Source organism: Hydra vulgaris, chromosome 04 (assembly GCF_038396675.1).
Source record: "Hydra vulgaris chromosome 04, alternate assembly HydraT2T_AEP".
Taxonomy (NCBI): Eukaryota; Metazoa; Cnidaria; class Hydrozoa; order Anthoathecata; family Hydridae; genus Hydra; species Hydra vulgaris.
The window spans coordinates 24,179,775-24,199,940 of record NC_088923.1 but is presented as its reverse complement, the minus strand read 5'-3'; the positions used below and the strand labels follow the sequence as shown (position 1 = coordinate 24,199,940).

General features: G+C 27.1%; 2 protein-coding genes across 10 annotated transcripts in view; one reads left to right on the top strand and one right to left on the bottom strand.

Annotated features, from left to right (window-relative positions):
- LOC136079675 (uncharacterized) lies at positions 1-5,455 on the top strand. 9 transcript variants are annotated; one of them, XM_065795851.1, is made up of 7 exons: positions 1-3,392; positions 3,850-3,947; positions 4,052-4,182; positions 4,291-4,387; positions 4,604-4,673; positions 4,969-5,121; positions 5,266-5,455. In XM_065795851.1, the coding sequence occupies exons 1-3, from the start codon at positions 3,270-3,272 to the stop codon at positions 4,086-4,088; spliced, it is 258 nt and encodes an 85-aa protein (XP_065651923.1). In that variant the 5' UTR covers positions 1-3,269; the 3' UTR covers positions 4,089-4,182; positions 4,291-4,387; positions 4,604-4,673; positions 4,969-5,121; positions 5,266-5,455. The 9 variants fall into 9 exon arrangements, with proteins under 9 accessions (XP_065651923.1, XP_065651924.1, XP_065651926.1 ...); XM_065795852.1 differs by having other exon boundaries at positions 226-3,392; positions 4,608-4,673; XM_065795854.1 differs by having other exon boundaries at positions 226-3,392; positions 4,254-4,387; positions 4,608-4,673.
- A 10,382-nt stretch (positions 5,456-15,837) lies between these two features.
- The window catches only part of LOC100199379 (von Willebrand factor D and EGF domain-containing protein), a 95,524-nt gene continuing 91,195 nt past the window's right edge, over positions 15,838-20,166 (bottom strand). The window contains exons 17-18 of the mRNA XM_065795843.1: positions 16,849-16,963; positions 15,838-16,628 (exon numbers count right to left, since the gene is read on the bottom strand). Of these exons, the coding sequence (XP_065651915.1) occupies positions 16,177-16,628; positions 16,849-16,963 (567 nt within the window). The 3' untranslated portion in view covers positions 15,838-16,176. The remainder of the gene's footprint in view (positions 16,629-16,848; positions 16,964-20,166) is intronic.

The following is a 20,166-nucleotide window of genomic DNA, read 5'->3' as shown; positions in this document are numbered from 1 at the left end:
TCTGTCTTTACTATACATTAATAAATAGATAAATAGTTTAAAGATTTCTTGTTTTGACTAAAATTAAAGCTAACAAGTAACGTAAAAAGCACAAATATCGTTAAAATATATATAGTTTTAAAATGTACTTTAAAATTGCATTGATTTTTATTTCAATAATTTTTTTTACCAAATATTCATAGATTACTTACTGACGGAATCTTTCAAAAATATTTAAATCTTGATCCCTCTAAAAAATGAAGCGTTGATTTGATGTTGATCAACGTTGATTTTGCGTTGATATTAGCGATCAACGGCGATCAACCATAAATGGATGTTGTAGCAACAGCAATGTTATCAACAGCAAATCAACGTTTATTTACAAACACTGAGCGTTCGTTGATTTACTGTTGACAAAAAACAAATTTATTGAGCCGTTTACTAACAGTAATTTGCTGAGCATTTTCTGCTGGGATTTTTTTGTTATTTTTGGTGGTTATAAAACGTTTGTTCAAATTTTAATTGTATTATACGGTATAAAATGAGTATAAACTTATTGAAAAACATATATTTTATTAAGTAATTATTTTTTCAGTTCTTGAATAAAGATTATCCTAATGAAATTAGGGTAGTTTTTTAACTATTTGAGGATAATAGAACATCTTAATATAAATATTTTAACAATTTAACATGAAAAAGTCACAACTTAGCAGCAATTTGGCTTATTAATGCTTATTATAATAACATTACTATTATCATAGCAAATTATTAATGGCTGCAAGTATTTGCCTGATAAATTCTGACTGCAAACTTAAATCATATAGTACAAAATGCAATTTAAATTGATTTTTTCTGTATAAGAATAATAATGCCTTTATTTTTTTTTCTTTTGTGATGTAATAAAATAAAGATAATAATACCTAAATATGACAGAAGCCTATATATGAGAGAATTTATGAAAGAAAAACGAAATACTGAAAAAAGAATAAAATATCTTCTTGAAGAGTGCAACATTGTTGGTAGAGGAAATTGCATTCATGTAGATTTAGACATTCAAAAGATTTTTGAAGTTTCTGAAGATGCGCACAGTGATATATTGATGTTTTCAATCACTTCGCCAGAAAATAAATTTTGTTTAAGTAAAGTTGAATCTAATTATTGTGATGTTGACGACATTGCATTTAAAAATAGTTTATACAGTAGTATTGATACTCTAACTTCAACAAAAGATTTTTTATATGAGTGGTTATTAAAATACTGTATAAAAGATGATGCTTTAAATGCACTTTTATTTCACTTAAATAAATTTACTCCATCTATACCAAAATGCTGGCAGACATTACAAAAATCTCTTCAAAAAGTTAATGTTTTATATGTCAGTGGAGGCGATTATATATATCTTGGAGTTAAAAGTGCAATTGATTATTACATATCAACAGTTGGAAATAAGGAAAAGCTTGATCTAATTGTAAGTATTGATGGTGCACCTATGTGCAATAGTAAAAAGACTTCCATTTGGCCTATACTAGTTACAATTAACAGAAAAGGATCTTATGCTGTTGCAATTTGACATGGTCAGGGAAAACCAAACAATTTGGATGAGTGCTTTGAAGATTTTATTCTTGAAATGAAAAAATTGCAAACTAATGGGTATAAACAGCTGCTGGTGACTATTAAAGCTTTTGTTTGTGATGCGTCTGCAAGAGCATTTGTTAAATGCATTATAGGGCATAGTGCCTATCATAGCTGTGAAAGATGTATGGCAGTTGGCACACAAAAACATGGCGTAAGATTATTGGAAACGACTACTTTACTTTGTACTGACATTTAAAAATAATTTTTATAAAGAAGGTCACCAGCTTAAGAGTCTTTCTCCACTTGTTCAGTTAAATTTCCCAATGGTAACTGAATTCCCATTAGACTATATGCACCTTATATGTCTTGGGGTAGTTAAAAAACTTCTAATAAACTGGTGTAAAGGTCCCTAATGTATTAGAATAAGTCAATCTGTTAAAGACAGTATTTCAAATGAACTCATAAATTTACGAAGTTATACACCATCCAATTTTCAACATAGACCACACTCTTTATATGAACTTGAGAAGTGGAAAGCAACAGAGTTTCGATTATTCTGCTTTATGCTGGACCTGTTGTTTTAAAAAGGAAAAATAAATAAAACTATGACATATTTATTTCTCTTTCAATTGCTATGCACATACTGCTTTCTAATAAAATGGCCAAAAATGAATTGTTAGTGGCATTTGCTAAACAGCTGCTTATATAGTTTGTCAGAGAAGTACAAATTTTGTATGGGGAGATCTTGGTAACATAAAATGTTCATAGCATGATTCATTTAGCTGATGATTGTGTTAACTTTGGGGAGAGTCTTGATCATCTATCAGCTTTTCCTTTTGAAAACTTTTTGGGTTGAATTAAAAAAATGGTGCAAAAATCACATCAGACTGTTGCCCAAATAGTGAATCAATTAGATGAGAGAAAAAAGTTGGATATTTTTCTTAGAGAAAGGAATGGTAAAGAAATTTCTGCCCAAGTGGTAAATAAAAAGATCACATCAAATCTATGAGACAGAGTTTATTTTATTCAAGACAAAGGGTTTATTTTAGTAGAAGAGGTTTTGGTAGATCTTGTAAAATGCAAGGCTCTAAATCCTCATTCAGTTCGAAAGTTTTTTCCTGATTGTTTTGAAACATCTTATTTAGACGTTTGTTATGTAAATTCATTAGCCAACCTAAAAACAATTTTTCCGAAAAAAAAAGAACTTTTGAAGAAAGGCTTGATGATACCTGTTTAAAAAGGTGGTTATGCTTTTTTTGTGCTTAGACATTGTGATATTGCTTATGATCACTGATTTCTTGAATTAAAAACACAAACTTTGATTATACTTGCAGACCATCAATTTTTAAAGAATGTCTGTGCATGTGTCATTTTGTAAAATTTGTTGTAAATTTGTCAAATATGTAGTTCATTGAACAAATTTAAAGTGAGTTTAATGCATTTTAATTTATAAATTTTTTGTGTGAAACAAATACCTGGTATGTTTATAGAAATAATAAAATATTTACACTGGTGTTTTACATTAATAAATCTAAAAAGCGTTTTACAAAGTTCATTGTTTTTAATCTTTAATGTATATTTAATTTTATTTTGTAACTTATATAAGATTGTTTAGAATTAAATTGCACCAGAATATTGAAATTTTATTTGCCATTGTTGAACTTTAAATGGAAAAATTAAAGAAGTGGAAGTGATTGCTAAAAGTTGGATGAAAAATGATGGGAAATGCTTCTGGCTGCCATTTAAAAGTTCCGCTGCGATTCGTAAAGCTGTCACAACCTTGCAGGCATCAACCTCTGATTGGAAGATATACCCTGCTAGGATTTTATACACTACAGGTTTGCATATTACTATAAAAAAATGTAAAATAATTGAATTAGATATTGAACTGTATGTTTTGACCAGGGCACTGAAGAGGATAATCATGTGCTGGTGCAAATTTATTTTAGGCCTGCTTTACAATATAACTATAGTCTCATTTAATATCACTTATTTTAAATCCAATATTCCAACGGGCATTTGTTTAAATTATATGTTCTGAATGTCTTTAGAATGTTTAAAGAAGATTTCCAACGATTAAAAAAAGTTTTTTTAACTATGTTTTTAGTTTTTTTTTTAAACTTTTAGTGTTTTTTAAAAACTAAAAAATTCATTAATTTTCATGGGTTTTTCATTAAAATTCATTAATTTTTATGCGGTGCACCAATTGCACTCCATTCTTATAGGGCCTGCTTTTGCCGCAAAAATTTCAATTACATCTTCATTAGATATTGATAAATGATTTTACGTACATAGATTTGTGTTTATGAAGAAGCTCAGTCACACTTAGAGAAAGCAGCAGATACTTCAAATATTGAAACTGACATCGAAGAGAAAAAAGGGACAAAGCAAAAGTAAATTTTACTAAAATTAGTTTTTAACAAATAAAAAATTTTGCAATAAAGAATTACACAAATCATGCACTTTTTTTGTTTATAAAGTAAAGTTTATATTAAAGGAGAAAGACAGCAATGACATTTTGTGAAAGTGATTAAGATATTGTGATTGGTGATGAAGAACTATACGGAAGATACTATTTTGATAGTTCAAATAGCTAAAGAACATCTAACGTGATTCCAAATATAGCAGGTTAACTATTTTTGTAAAAGTAAAATAATGGTTTGTTAAAATAAAATGCTTATTTTTTTACTGAATTATAGATGTTTTTAAATCAATATTAACACCCCATTTACACAGTGAAATAGCAAGCTTTTCAGTTGCTGAAAATAACAATGACTTCTCGAAAGAAACTAATCTATCTCAAGGGAAAATGATGTTGTCTTCAAATATATTGGTAAAAAAAAGTCCTAATGTTGCTTTTGTTCAAATTAAAATCTGTGTGCGTGTGCAGTAAAAAAATTAATAGAAATCAGAACTATATGTTATAGAATATAATTTTGTTGACAAATATTTTATAAATACATGTTTGTTGACAAGTTTAAATAAAAATCACTATATAATGTTTAAAAATTTTATTTAATTTTTGTATGTATAATTTATCTATACCTAGGTAGAAAATGGGTCTAAAAATTGTGTTTTGGATAAAGAGGATAGCAAAGAAAGACATTTGTCTTGCCAGGGTAAATTAAATAAAAGTTTTATTTATTTTTCCCATTTAGGTATTTTTTCATGGTTAATTTTTTACAAAATATTTTACATAAATAATAATAATATTGTTTATTTTACTACATTTTTTTAAAAAGATTTTCAAAAAAGATTTGCGTTGAGTTAGATGGCAAAAATAGATAAAAGAGAAAAGTGATTCAAGAGTCAATTTTAAAAATCCATGTATTGAAATTAAGATAATTTCATTCATATAGAATAAACATAATATGTGTTCTGACCCTTAAGTAATTTTTATTTTTTTAATAATAGATAAGTTCTCTTAGTCGTTGTGGAGGTAATATAAATTGGCTTTTGCTTTTGGAAAGTTGTTAATGAGGGAGGACGCTGGGGCCTGTTTTAATGTCTCGGGTGGTTCATTGAAGATAAATTTTAAAACATACACCCTGTATCATATGATAGTGGGTAAGAATGGTTTTATGCATTTTTTTAGATTTTTTATTTCACAGGAAATATATTTTGTTTATCCTAGTCAGTCATTTATGTAACTATTTGCTATAATTTCTGCAGTTTGATTTTTTTCAAATTTGATTTGAATTTTTGATTTAGATGCAATTACACGACAGCATCATGATGCAAAAATTTGCGAATGTTATTCAGGCATTTCGAAATTTTTAAGTCAATCAGGAACACGACTCAATCGAAAAGTTTTGAAAATGAACAATGCTGCAAACGCTAAATAAATTGTTTGAAAATGTAAATTTTGTGTTAAATTCAATAAAAAAACTTTCTTACTTAATGTAGTGCCTACTTTCTTTTATTATTCTTTTGAGTTAGCTTTGAATTGCTCTATCAATAAATTTTTTGCTAAATCCTTTATTTACAGCCTGTTTTTTACAAAACAAATTAAGATTTGAGCAATATGTATAAATTTTATATACAAATATTTTATATATATATACATACATAATATATATATATATATATATATATATATATATATATATATATATATATATATATATATATATATATATATATATATATATATATATATATATATATATATATATATATATATATATATATATATATATATATATATATAAATTATAAATCAGTAGAAAATCACTTAACAAAGTTTTTTTTCATTTAACACTGTTTCATAAATAAAAAGACTCATCAGAGTTTTTTATTGATGAGAGCATTTCTGATGAGTCTTTTTATCAATGAAATACAGTGTTAAATGAAAAAAAACTTTCTTAAGTGATTTTCTACTAATTTATAATTGCTCAGTTCTTTTAAGAACATTGAGCACTCTATTTTGTAGTATACATTTTAAAGTTGTTTAAATATATATATATATATATTTCGTAAACTGTTGATATATATATATTTTTTATATATGCATCAAAAAGCGATATCAAAATACCGTCGGCTATTATAAAAATCAGTGTTGAATCACCAGGAAAAAATGATTGTTGATTAAACGTTGAAAAGCAACATTCAATCAACGTTTTTTGTAAACACCAAATCAACGTTGATAAGTGGCTAACATTTTGGACAAAAAATCAATATGGAATCAATGTTGACGAGAAACATTGAATCAACATCAAATCAACGCCTCATTTTTTAGCGGGATATACTTAATATAATTAAAGCCAAGTAACTCTAAGTGTTTTGTCAACTTTTTGATATTTCCGATTGTTATTTCATTTTGTTTATTGTTTATTTTTTTGTTATGGTTGTTTAATTGTTTTAATTTGAGATTTTAGTTGAGATTATTGATTTTGAGATTGAGAATCTCAAATTCTTGCACCCTATCTTTGAAATAAAATAGTATTACCAAATTTAGTTTCTTATTTTACTTTTCCTGTTTTTAAAACTAAACTTAAAAATATTTTCTCTATCGACAGCATTCTAAAATTCTACTAAAAACGTATTGTATTTTTTAAATGCTCAGCATAGCATATATTAAAATGTTTTTATGTTGCATCCTTGCATTATGTTAAATCTTCAATATATCTATATATTACGACTAAATATGTTTAATTTTTAAGGTTCTGATGATAAGATCTTTATCATCTTCTTTCCGAAACCTAGCTTTATATTGTTAGTACGCTGAATTGTTTATTTTTTCTAAAAGGTTTTAATGTTATTATGTATCACGACTATCATTGTAAACTGAAAAAAAAGTAATTAAACAACAAAGACAAATTTTTAGTCAATAAATTTGTTGCTGTAATTTTGACTTAATTTCGTATTACTTTAAATATAATAGATCGTAGTATATTTTTACATTTCACTTTTGTAAACAGATCACATGCATAATTTTTACTTAAAAGTAGCATATTCAGTTATGAATAGTATTAAAAAAAAAAAGGTTATTGATAGGCCACATAACAAGAAAGATTAGAAAAAAAAAAAGAGAATTTAAAGAAAAAATGATCCAAGTTAATTAAAATCGAACTAAACTTATAATGAATAAGAAAAAACGTCGTGTAGTAAAAAATATGTAAATAATCAAATTTTTGTTATTGGTGTTGTTTAAAAACGGAATTTTTGCTCTTTCAGAAAATATATACTTTTATACATGTTTTTAATTAGATTTTTCCAAAATTTACTGCCTATAATGACATGTATTAGTTTGTTCTCTTAGCAACGTCCTTAGCAACAAAGTTTTTGGTTGTTTTGGGCCAAAATTATTAACCAACTTGGTAATATAAACTTTCTTAAGAATGAAGAAATTTAAAGCCTAAAAGGATTTATTGATAAAGAAAAACACCATTATTCTAAATGATCATTTTCTTTTTTTTATTTTTATTTTGATAGTTTCCTCTGTTTGAGATATTTCAGACTTAAAACAAGCATATCTCAGCTTCTATGAATTATTATTGAATGAAATTTTCAGGGTTTGTTCATCTGTATATAATTTAGAATGTGAATCAGAATCTATTTTATTTTTTGAGTATTTTAGGAGTTACGGGATGGTTTTTGTTGAATTTTACCCCTTTTTTTAATTTCCCTAAATACGTAGAGCTACCATTATGGATCTAAACATAATTATAATTCTTTACTGGTTCACTTACTAATTTTATGTAACACCTGTTTCATAAAATTTGAGACTAACTTGAATTAGTGATATTTAACTAGTAAGCTTGATAAAATAATTAGTATTTGGTATCAAATGAAAGCTCTATCTTTCCTCTTTCAATTAGCATATAAATTCTCTGATTATTTTTTGTTTAGATAACAATTTAAAATGCCCAATCAACAAGCCCTAAAAAGTCGTGTGTATAATTAAAAAAAACAAAAACATGAAGATGGAAAACACGCTGTTTGGAACCATTTCAAGATGGAGGACTACTCAAAAGCTACTGTTGGAAGTGGAAGAAGACCTACTCTTAATACACAAAACAACCGCATCAAATTAAGGAAAATTTTTAACAATCGAGAAGGTGTGTCACTTTCAAAGGCTTCTAGAAGACTTGACTGTAGCAAAAGCACCATCGGACGAATCTTAATATGTTTTAAAAAGCCTATTCTTTTTTATAAAAGAAAAAAAAGACCAAGCAGAACTCCTTAACAGAGGCTTTGGGATCGCCGAAAATGTGGTCGACTTTATTGAAAATATCGCAAACATGAATTTATTATTGACGATGAGTCATACTTTACTTTGTCAAATAGCACACTGGCTGGTAATAATACATACTATTCAAATGATCATAAATTGACACCAGACATTGTTAAGTATTATGATGTTGCAAAATTTGAAAAAAAAATTGTTTGTATGGATGGCAATCTCCCCTCGAGGGGTCACATCTATTCACATTGTTCCTTCTGGCGAAGTGGTAAACCAAGAGATATATTTAAAAAAGTGTTTAAAAAAGCGCTTGCAACCTTTTATTAATAAGTATTATCGAGACACCAAGTATATTTTTTGGCCCAGTTTAGCAACATCTCACTAAGCTGATTTGGTAACAAAATGGTTAAAAACCCAGAAGATACCATTTGTTCAAAAAAAAGACAATCCAGCAAACTTACCAGAAGCTCGTGCTATAGAGGATTTTTGGGCAATGCTTAAGCGGGATATGTACAAGAATGGGTGGTCTACAAACAACATATCAAACCTTGAGCGTCGGATTTGTTATTGTGCCAGTAGACTTGACCTAAATGCTGTACAAAAGCTGGTACAAGGTACCAATACCAGACTTGATCAAATTCGAAGATATGGAGTCTTGTGATTTATATATTTTTATTTTCTTATTCTGCATATTTAATTCTAAGAACATACCAAAAATAAAATTTTTTTATCGTGTTTATTTAAGTTTTTATTCAAGTTTAAAGCCAGTCTCAAATTTTATGGAACAGGTGTTATATCCTGCATGCAAACCAAACATCATAATAACAAGATGGTACAGATAACTAGAACTCTTTGTTTAAAGAAAGTGATGCTTTAAGCATTTTTTTGCTGATTCAGCATTAAAGAACGTAAATAATTTTTTTTTTTTTTTTTTTAATATAATACAAATGTAACTTCTTTATGCTGAAAAATAAAATAAACTTTCCAACAAATTGTATTTTTTATTTTTTTACTAGACGACCACTTTAATGTACATTGATAAAAATAAATGTTTAATAATTTATGAAAAAAAAAAAAAAAAAAATTTATTTTAAGAATGATTAACTTTCTTTTAGTTTACAGATCTAATTCCAGTATATCAATCCTGTAGTTTTCATTTGATTTATACGGCAATGATGAAAATTCGTTTTTATAATAAAATCCGGTGTAAAACCGGTGATATGGTTTTACAATTTAAAAATACCGAAAACCGGTTTTTTGAAATTTTCTGGTTTTTGCCCAGCCCTTACCAAAGTATCTACCCTTTGCCAAGGTACTTCAATACAAATAGAGAATTATTTTCTTAAAATACATTAATTACAAATATAGTTAACATAAATTACAAATATAGATTGAATTAAGACAAAATAATATAACCTTTTTATTTATTTATTTTTATTCCTAATAAAAAAGTGAGTAATGGTCCCAAAAAGGGGCTAAACCGTTTACTCGACTATTTATCATAGGTTAACTGTTAAACTTTGAAACTTACATAGTTGTTTTAAAACAATGTAAACTACAATCTGTGCCACTTTCACGTTCAAACTGTCAAAACTTTTGAAAATATAGTCACTTTCATTAGAACTGGTGAATTTACTTGTCTATTCAAAATTTCATTAGTACAAATCTGAATAAGTGAGACTCTTCAATGAGGTTCATTTTGTAGCTATATTAGTAACAAACATTTGTGGGAAATTTCAATAAGTTTCATAAAGTATTAGTAAAGATTAGAAGGATTATGTAAACGGTATAACCAAAACAACAAAAAACACGTTCTGTGAAAAAACAATTTTAAAGATTAGATAATATTTATTAACATAAAACAAAACAAAACTAACTCAATGGGATCCAGAATTATAGGGTTGGCATCCTGTAATGTCTTTTTTTGAAAATAAACTCTATTCTTAGACCTCTTAACTTTTTTTTGTATTTTTAAAATATCAAATGACTATTTACAATGAATTAAAATATCAAATGACTATTTACATTAAATTAAAGCTCTATTATGGCCACCTTTTAATGCATTATTTTCAAAAAAACTTTCACGTGGAATATTCAAACAATCAAAAACATTTCCAATACAATCAATACCATCATTGAAACTTATGATGGCAGAACACACACCAATTGTAAGCACTTTTCTGCTACAATAAGTAGATTTGGGACAGCATGTCTAAATAGTTCCATTAAAACACTCATTCTCATTTTGCGTTTGATCATGGAGGTATTATACTAGCGAGAGTACTGACTTAATTTCTGAAAAGTATAGAAGCATACTTCTTAAATATATTTAAGGTACAGGTTTATATATAAATATATGTATATATATATATATATATATATATATATATATATATATATATATATATATATATATATATATATATATATATATATATATATATATATATATATATATATATATATAAACATATATAATATATATATATTAGTGTGGCCCTAAAAACAACTTTTTTGAAAAAAATCTGCTCCCACCCCTTAAATGTGTTCTATATAATACGAAAACACTAGGTTTAAATTTTTTTTGAAAAAAACATATTTATAGAGGTCCCCCAAGACCCTTTAATATTTAACGGGTCCCTAATATTTTTAAAAAAAAAGTTTATCAAAAATAGGTCAACCTGGTACTCAAATGAAGCGCAATTATATAAAAATTTCAAAAATAATATTCATTTTTAAAAATAAATTTGAAGTTTAAACTTATTTATCACAATTATCATGAAAAATTCACTTATTTCATTTTTTGCTAAAAAACAAGATTTTTACGTAGTAAAACCTAAAATAACTATATTATTTCAAAATGAATGTTATTTTTGAAATTTTTATATAATTTCGCTTCATTTGAGTACCAGGTTGACCTATTTTCGAGAAACTTTTTTTTTTAAAATATTAGGGACCCGTTAAATATTAAAGGGTCTTGGGGGACCTCTATAAATATGTTTTTTTCAAAAAAAATTTAAACCTAGTGTTTTCGTATTATATAGAACACATTTAAGGGGTGGGAGCAGATTTTTTTCAAAAAAGTTGTTTTTAGGGCCACCCTAATATATATATATATATATATATATATATATATATATATATATATATATATATATATATATATATATATATACAGGGTTGCCACTATAATTTTAAAAGTTTTTCCCTGAGTAAATAACGTTTTTCCCTGAGTTTAGCTTTTTATATTACCTACGTTTTCCCTGAGTTTTCCATGTTATTCCCTCTCTCTCTCTCTCTCTCTCTCTCTCTCTCTCTCTCTCTCTCTATATATATATATATATATATGTATATTTATATTTATATATATATATAAATCTATATATATATATATATATATATATATATATATATATACTTATATTTTTATAAATATATATATATGTTTATATATGTATATATATATACATATATATGTATATATATATATATATATATATATATATATATATATATATATATATATATATATATATATATTTATAAAAATGTATAGATATCTTTATATATGAATAATTTAAATAGATTCTAAATGTACTAAATACAATGAAACAATGCAAATATTTTTTATCAATTTTAAAATTGAACACAGAAAACAGTTTTTAATAAGAAACTTAATCAATAAGTTTTTTTCGTTGCATTTAATAGTTCTAAAATTGAATCTGACTCCATTGATTCTTTTTCTGTTTCATCACATTTTCTTTTTAAAGCAGTTACTTTTTTAAGCATTGTTAAATCATTATTTTTGTCAGCATCTTCAACAGATTGAATAAAATCTTTGTTTAATATACAACATGCTGTTACAAGTAGTCTTTTCTTTTTCTACTTCTGATTGCTCTTTGGTGGTTTGATTCACACTCTTTCCTTGAATTAATTTTATCTGCTAAACTCATCTGGTACTGTTGTCTGGCTGACTTAACTGATAACAATAATGTATTTGTGATATTTATAGTGTCAGCTTGAACTTTTTGAGAACTCATATGATCTCTAATAATGCGATAAGAAACAATTGAGTCTGACTGAATATTTTCGTTTAGAATTGATTTGTTTATGCTGAAACCCATTTCTACAAAAGCTTGACCATGACTTACAGTTAAAATCATTTTGATAATATAAGAAAGTTCCTTATGTTTGGCTATATCCAGTTCATGAAAAAAGAAGGTATCTATACGAGTATTTTCTTTATTAAGAAAAAATTAAGAAATTTTTCTATATTTATTTTCATGTCATTTCTTAAAGGTATAGAATACTGAAGCATGACTTTATCACTTTGTGTTGCAGATATAATCTTTAAACTAACAAGATAATGTAACAACCTTTTTAGTTTATTTTGATTAAACTCGATTGATGATGCTTTGAGTTCGATTGGTTCAAAACAACTTGCATTTGCTATGATTGCAGAGTCTAGCGGGATGCGTTTCAACAGATTTTCCATGGTTTTTGTGAGAAATAAAACACATTCATTACTAAACTGTTTTACTTCATTAAGAGTTCTTTTATTGAAACTTCAGCGGCAAAACCTATAATAACATCTTTCCTGTAGAGCAAATAGTCTTTTTTATAGAGATCTAATTTTTTTAAATCACTACCTTTTTTACAACTTTGAATTACTGATGGTTTAATGAATAAAGTTAAAATATTTGTTATCAATTCCCAAAGATCATTGTACATGCATGGAATCATTGGTTGATCGGTCTGATAGAGTGTCAAGTAGGTTTTGAACAAGCTGGCAACTTAACTGAAAATTTGTAATTTTGAATCAGTCAAGAAATCGACGCTTGAATCATTCGACGCTTTTTGAGCATTCGACGCTTTTTGAATCATTCGACGCTTTTTGAATCATTCGACTAGAATCATTCGACGCTTTTTGAGCATTAAAAAAACTTTTTGAAGAAGGCTGTTTGGACTTTGGCGATTTTTCCCAAAATCTAATTAATTTTACTATGTTGTCCCATATTTCAATCAAACGATCTGAAACAACTTGGTCTTCAATCCATCTAGTTGAACAGAAACTTAATGGATAGCGATTTGACCCAGTGCCACTACTACAGTAATCTATTCTATCAGGAGTATCATGCAATATTTGATATGCTCCCTTAAGAATACTTTTTAAATTTCATGATGTAGACTCAGAACCGATCTTAAAAGCTCCGTGTATTGAATGCAAACTATAACTCCCAATGTTAAATAAAAAATTTAATTCACACTCATTTCGGTATATAAAAAGTTCTTTAAAAAACTTCCAATTTGTATTAGGCCCATCCAAAGATACTTGGATCATTTTTGATAAGTCCAGACATTCTATTTCTTTATTAAAACCTTTAAGACAATTTTGTGTAATTTTGTTTAAACTTTCATCAAACGAGACAACATAACATGGTGAACTTTTGATGGTTTCAAGAAGTAACGATTTAGAATATGGTGCTATCCCAAAATTATTCATATACCCTGTTTTTGATCTTCCTAATGTTAGTCCTTTTGCAACTTTACTATCTGGAAACATACTAGTAAATAATTGGCTCATATTAGCAAGAGCATTGTTTGACAATCCATACATGACAGTTGCAAGAGCCCATTCAACTTCAGATCTTGTTTCTTCATTAGAAGAAACAACAAGTTCTAAAGTTTATTGACCGACTGCCAGGGGTACTGTTGATGTAATAGTGGAATTTTTTACAACAGGTCTGAAAAAGTGACTTCTGGATTTAGCTAAAACATTAACTTGGTGCTTTTTACTTTCATTATGAATCTTAACTGCCTGAACTCCTATATTTTACAAGTTAAAGGTTTTGCAGCAACTGCTACATCTAGCAAATTTATTGTCATTAGTCTTTACAAGCCATTATTTATACTCTGGGTGAGTAAGCCAATCATTTGAAAAAAATGTTTGATCCATTTTATTTATTATTATAACTCTAAAAAAATGCATTTTTCTTATAACCATATTATATATTTATAGATAAAATTATAAAATTGAATATAATACAAATTATAAAATTGAATATAATACATTTTTATATTATTTTATTTAGGGTCCATCCATAAATAACATCACGCAAATAGGGTTGTGGTCAAGATAAAAAGGGGAAAAAAAAAACAAGGGAAAAAAAGGGGGTTATCAGAAAAGGATGTCACTTTCTAGATTTTGTATTTCAATGTTTTTATAAAGTTATTTTGAGATGATATTTTTTATTTTATTTTTCAAAAGTATGGCAACAGTCTTAAACATCATTGTGAGATTAAACCAAACCAAATTTAAAATAAATTGCACAATTATATAAAAAATTACTAATAATATACATTATGAATTTTAACTAGTTTAAACTATTGTAAATAATTTGATAAATAACTATTTTACAGAATTGGGAAAAAAAATTTCCCTGATTTTTTTAAAAAAAGAAAAAATTCCATGAGTTTTCCAGGTTCAGTGGCAACCCTGTATATATACACTGTGAAAGATTAAATTTTTTCAATTCTATAGAGGCTGTTAATGACGAAAATTATCTATTTCTAAATACATAAGCATTTGTGCTGCTGATGTTGCTCTGCAACTAATGTTATGCTTAAATATTTTTGTGTGTTTTACATATGACGTTGAAAACGTCATATGAAAAATATTTTCTGAAAAGTTTCCCGCAAAAATTAAGCGACCAAGCTGTTTTAAAGCTAAGAGTTCGTCAACCAATATATTGACCATAGATAACATTTTTCCAATTTTAACAAGATAGGAAATTTCTGGAAGTTTATTTACTCTCCGATCGCCCCTATCTGTAAAAATTTATGGTCACATTTACATATAAATATCTGGTTTGTTGTCGTACTTTTTTTGGTTGTTATGTTGTTTGGTTACTAATCATACTAAATATAAGAAGAAAAAAAAATAATAAAAAAGATTGTTAGTATAAATACATTATAAATACTTCATTACTTTAGTTAATTTATTATATTTTTAAGAATATTGGTTGTAAACGACAATAACAAGATTGAATAAATCGGTGTATTTGTATTGTATTGATTAAGAAATTACTGAATGTTTGTATTTTATTGAAATGTGTTTGCGATTTCATAAACTAGGATAATCTGTTGTTTTGGGGGGAAGAAAACAATAAGTTGGTTTTTGCTTTCATTTTTAACATTAAATTAAATTAAAAATTTGTGCTTAAGAGATCTTTGTTAGAGGACCTGTTTTTGTTCTTCTATTTACCATTTTATTAGTCATGTCTCAAAAAAGTCTTTGTATTTAGAAAATGCCGATTGCATATATTTGCATTTGACTTGGTATATGGAAATCTAGAATTAACGTATTTGTATTTGATCAAATATATTTAACCCCAACCAAGTTGTTATCCTCTTATTGTCCTTTTCAAACTAGATTTAGGATAAGATTTGGTTTGCTTTAACCTTTTTTTTATAAAGTTATTCTTATCAAATTATTAAAAACTTAATCGTGTAATTTACGCATTCTTTTTCATAAAAGTTAGGCATACCTAAAACTTACCAAAAAAAACCCTAACACTCCTCAAAAAATTTAACAAAACTTTAACAATCAAAAAAAGATTTGATGATCTAAATAAAAACTCTCGGGATATATTACAAAGTTAAAATTATGTTGCAGTTCACCGAAAGCAACAAAAATAGTCATAATAAACATAACGAATAGCAATTACATATTATAATAAACAGCATAAAAAACATACAAAATAATAGATATAGGTCATAAAAACTTCTGTAAACTTTTCATAATCTTTTGATAGAACAACTATGTTAAAAACGTTATTAATATTAACTTTAATGTTGCTTTTCTTCAAAGATAATAAAACATATGCTGATGCAAAAATAATCAATAAGAACACACCCGAAACAACGATGATTACAACTTAAAGGGGTTTTCGAAAGACTTCCCTTATTTTTTTCGGAATGTCAAGAAAATAATCCCAAAAGGTTTTTGTAGAAACATACCCTTCTCCAGTACATCCACTTGGACACTGACACACAGAGGAATTCATATTTCCAGGTTCTTTTTGCCAAACACAACCTCCACTAATTTTACCTTCACAAAAACATTCCATAATTTCAACCTCAAAATGGCTAGAACTGGACAAGCCACAAAGATCGGTAACTTTGACCACAAAAGAATAATTCCCTATTTTATCAGGGCTCCAAGTTATGATTCCAATAGATGATACTTTCATACCATGACTTTTACCTTCAAATTCATACCTCATAGTGAAATTTTCAGGATCAAAAGCTGGTACCACAAATCTCCATTGTTGACCTTTGAGCGCATACAGCCTCGGTGTATCTTTTTCAAATGATGGAGCGAGGTTATCTTTAAAAAAATAACAAATAATAAGTTATTATTGAACTAAATATATTTAAAATATTAGTTGTTAGATAAATTTGATAAGATTTAATAATAAATATTTTATGAAAACAAAATTTTGTAACAAACAAATCTTCCAAGATTCTTGTACAATATTTTTAATTAATAAATCAGTTAACTCAATGATAGTGGAAAAATATTTAAACACCTGTTTTTGAAACCTCACCTATTCTTTTAGAAAAAGAATTCTGACTTAAAACTGGATTGCAAACTTCACACCATTGTTCAGGATTAGTTTCATTTGCAACAAAGCAGTATTCATTAATTTTGCAGCTATTGACCTAAATATAGATACAATATTTCAAATTAATCAGTCGTCAGCAACATCATGTTCATGATCAATTATTGGTATAATTTAGAGGGTTAAAGCTAGAATAAATTCAAACTAGCATAACTTAACATAATTAATACAGTTAACCTCTAATCAACATATTAATACATAAGTTATGATAAAAATATATTATTCATTTTATATATTCTAACCCATGACCAAGCTACAGTTCACAACTGATTATAAAGTCGTTTAACTTTTTAATTTGAGGACAAGAAGAGAGTGTTGAATCATCTTTTAAAAGCATTAAAAATATTATGGGTTAACATATTGCCAAGCAAAGAAATTAGCACCGCATTATTTTGGCAGTTATTGACTACTCAGTCGTTAAAAAAATTTACAGCTTAAATTTACAGCTCCTGACAATTTTGCAATGAAATTGAGTTCAATCTCCAACTCTGGTTGTTATGGTTAAAACAATAAAGAAGTCAAGTAAAAAATGTCTTTTAGTACTTTGTATCAGCTCTTTGAACTTTTAAAACAGTTCAAAATCCAATTTAGCCACAAATCTATCTTTACTTGTTAAGCTTTTTTTCTTCCCTGGCAAATCAGATTGGCTACATTTCGATCATCAACCAATATTGTAGTGATGTGTTACACTCACGTGCTTAATACGTCTGAATTCAGCTGTTAATATGACGCAAGCCACACTTGAATTAAATTGCATTATGAGTGTTCTATGAAATATTCTAACCCACCTCTTTAAAATGCCTTTGGCTTTAGATCTTGACTAAAATTCCCAACCCCTCCTTTTTTATTCCCAACCCCATTGTATTTGGCACATGAGTATACAGGATGTACAAATAAAGCATTGACATGGATCCACTTATCAATCAAATTTAAGAAAATATTGTTCATTAAGTATTTTATTGGAAAATTTTTTTGTTTTCATTGTTTTGTTATTGTAAAAACAGAGACTTTATTTAAGAGGATTTCTTAGAGTTTGTATTTCCATTACTAGCATATCATTTCCATCAATAAATTCAGAAAAATTTGATTTGGTTTTTTTTCTTTTTTTAAATGATATCAACACACAGCAAGTTTTATTATTTTATTATTAAAACAGCAAGTTTTATTATTATTTTTTTTTTCCAAATATTTAAAAAAAATATTATTTCGACAATTTTGATCAACTTTTTATTATTTTTATATCATAGAATTTAAAGGGAGTGGTTGTAAACAAATATTCACCTAAAAAGTATACGTGGATGCAAAGCAATATCTGTAAATGAGGTAAAAAGCTCTAACAACAAATAAAAACCGATTTTATAAAAACAATTTTTTAAATAAAAATCAAATAGAATGACACCATTAATTAATGGGCAGTTAGATTAAAAAAATGTAACTTAGTTAAAGAACAAGATGTAAACTCACTTAAGCAATATCTATATTAGTATTTGTAGAAAAGAGATGCAACTTACAATAATGTGACGGAGACTACAACAGGTCCAACTAAATTTACAATACATTTACGGACCTTGTTTAAAAAAAGAAAGGAAATCATTGACTAAAGAAATAACCCAAATGTGTTAACAGTATTCCATACAAGGACGAATAAAAGAATTTTAGAGGTAGGGAATGGAATTAAGAAAAATAAAAAAGGCAAGCAAGATAAAGTGAGACAACCAAACTAGATGTCAACTTTGCAATAAATTAGATATATGATTTATAAGAGGTCAGTAATAAAAAAAAATTCAAAAAGTCGTGAAAAGGGTTTCATTGTATTAACTTTATTTTGATAATAATTAGCAGAAAAAAATTCAACAAACCTAAACTAAATTTTTTTCGTTTTTAAAAATCACATAAAGATTTTTAAAAACGAAAAATACTTATATTGTAACATAAAAATTTTTTTGTTACAATATAAGTATTTTTCATAAAAATTTTTTATAAAAAACACTTATATCGAAAGTTTATAAATTCAAACTAATATTTTTTACAAAACAGGCATAAAACTATTTAAATCTAGCGTGGCTTGCAATCAAATGCGCATTTTCTAACAGTTGCTTTATAATAATTTCAATAGGATTTAGTATGTTGATTTAAGTTTTATACTTGGTGAGAAATAAATTAAAAGGTGAATTTCAATAAATCGAGATTCACTTGGTCGAATTTCAAAAAATCGAGATTCACTTGGTCGGTGATTTTTAAAGCCTGTTTACACTGAAAAATTTTGATTTTATCAGTGACTGAAATAATTATTTTCTAATTTTTAAGGCCGATTTTCACTGATTTTTTTTGTTGATAAAAAGTAAAAGTTAATAAACGGAGCTAAAAATAAACACACTGAGGCTTGCCTGGCCTCCCCTGACTTTAAGCTTCCATTAACTATAAAAACAGATGCTTCCGAAAAAGCTCTAGGAGGAGCATTATTACAGCTTGGTAGGCCTATAGCTTTTTTCTCAACGAAACTATTGAAAGCCAAAAAGAAACATGCGATTGTTGAGAAAGAAGCTGCAGCTATAGTGGAATGCTGAAGAAGATGGAGGCACCTTATTAACTCAGTTCCAAACATCAATATCACCACAAACCAAAGATCCATTTCTCTCATCTTTAATAAACAGAGCTCTAAAAAAATTAAAAACAAAAAACTTAGACGGTGGCGCTTGGAACTGGCAGATATTAACTATACAATCTCATATAAACTGGGACACGAAAATATTGCTGCTGACGCCCTTTCCTGATGTTGTTCTATACAAAGTACTTTGAAAACACTTCACAATATCCACGCTCAGCTATGTCATCCGGGAACAAAAAGAGTGTTAAATTACTGTAAAACTCGAAATCTGCCTTACTCGATCACTGAAGCAATCACTCAAGCAATTAACTAAACAGTGTACAACATGCAATGAACTCAAACTGCGTTTTAACAAACCTTTACAAGATTGTCTTATTCAGGTAACAAGACCGTGGAAACGTTTATCCATGGATTTTGTTGGTCCCCTGCAATCCACTGCAGCAAACAAATACCTTCTCATTGTATTCTACAAATAATCGTGATATTCATTTGACCTTCCTTGTCACGATATCACTGCAGATACTGTTATATGTCATCTCCTCAGTCCTTTTCTCATTATTTGGTTCACCATCTTCAATACACACTGATCAGGGAACTCAGTTTGAAAGCGTTAAACTCAAACAACTTCTTGAAAG

What these genes read in the sequence shown, in the direction of transcription:
- LOC136079675 (XM_065795848.1), top strand. Translation starts at nt 923, where the DNA reads ATGAGAGAATTTATGAAAGAAAAACGAAATACTGAAAAAAGAATAAAA.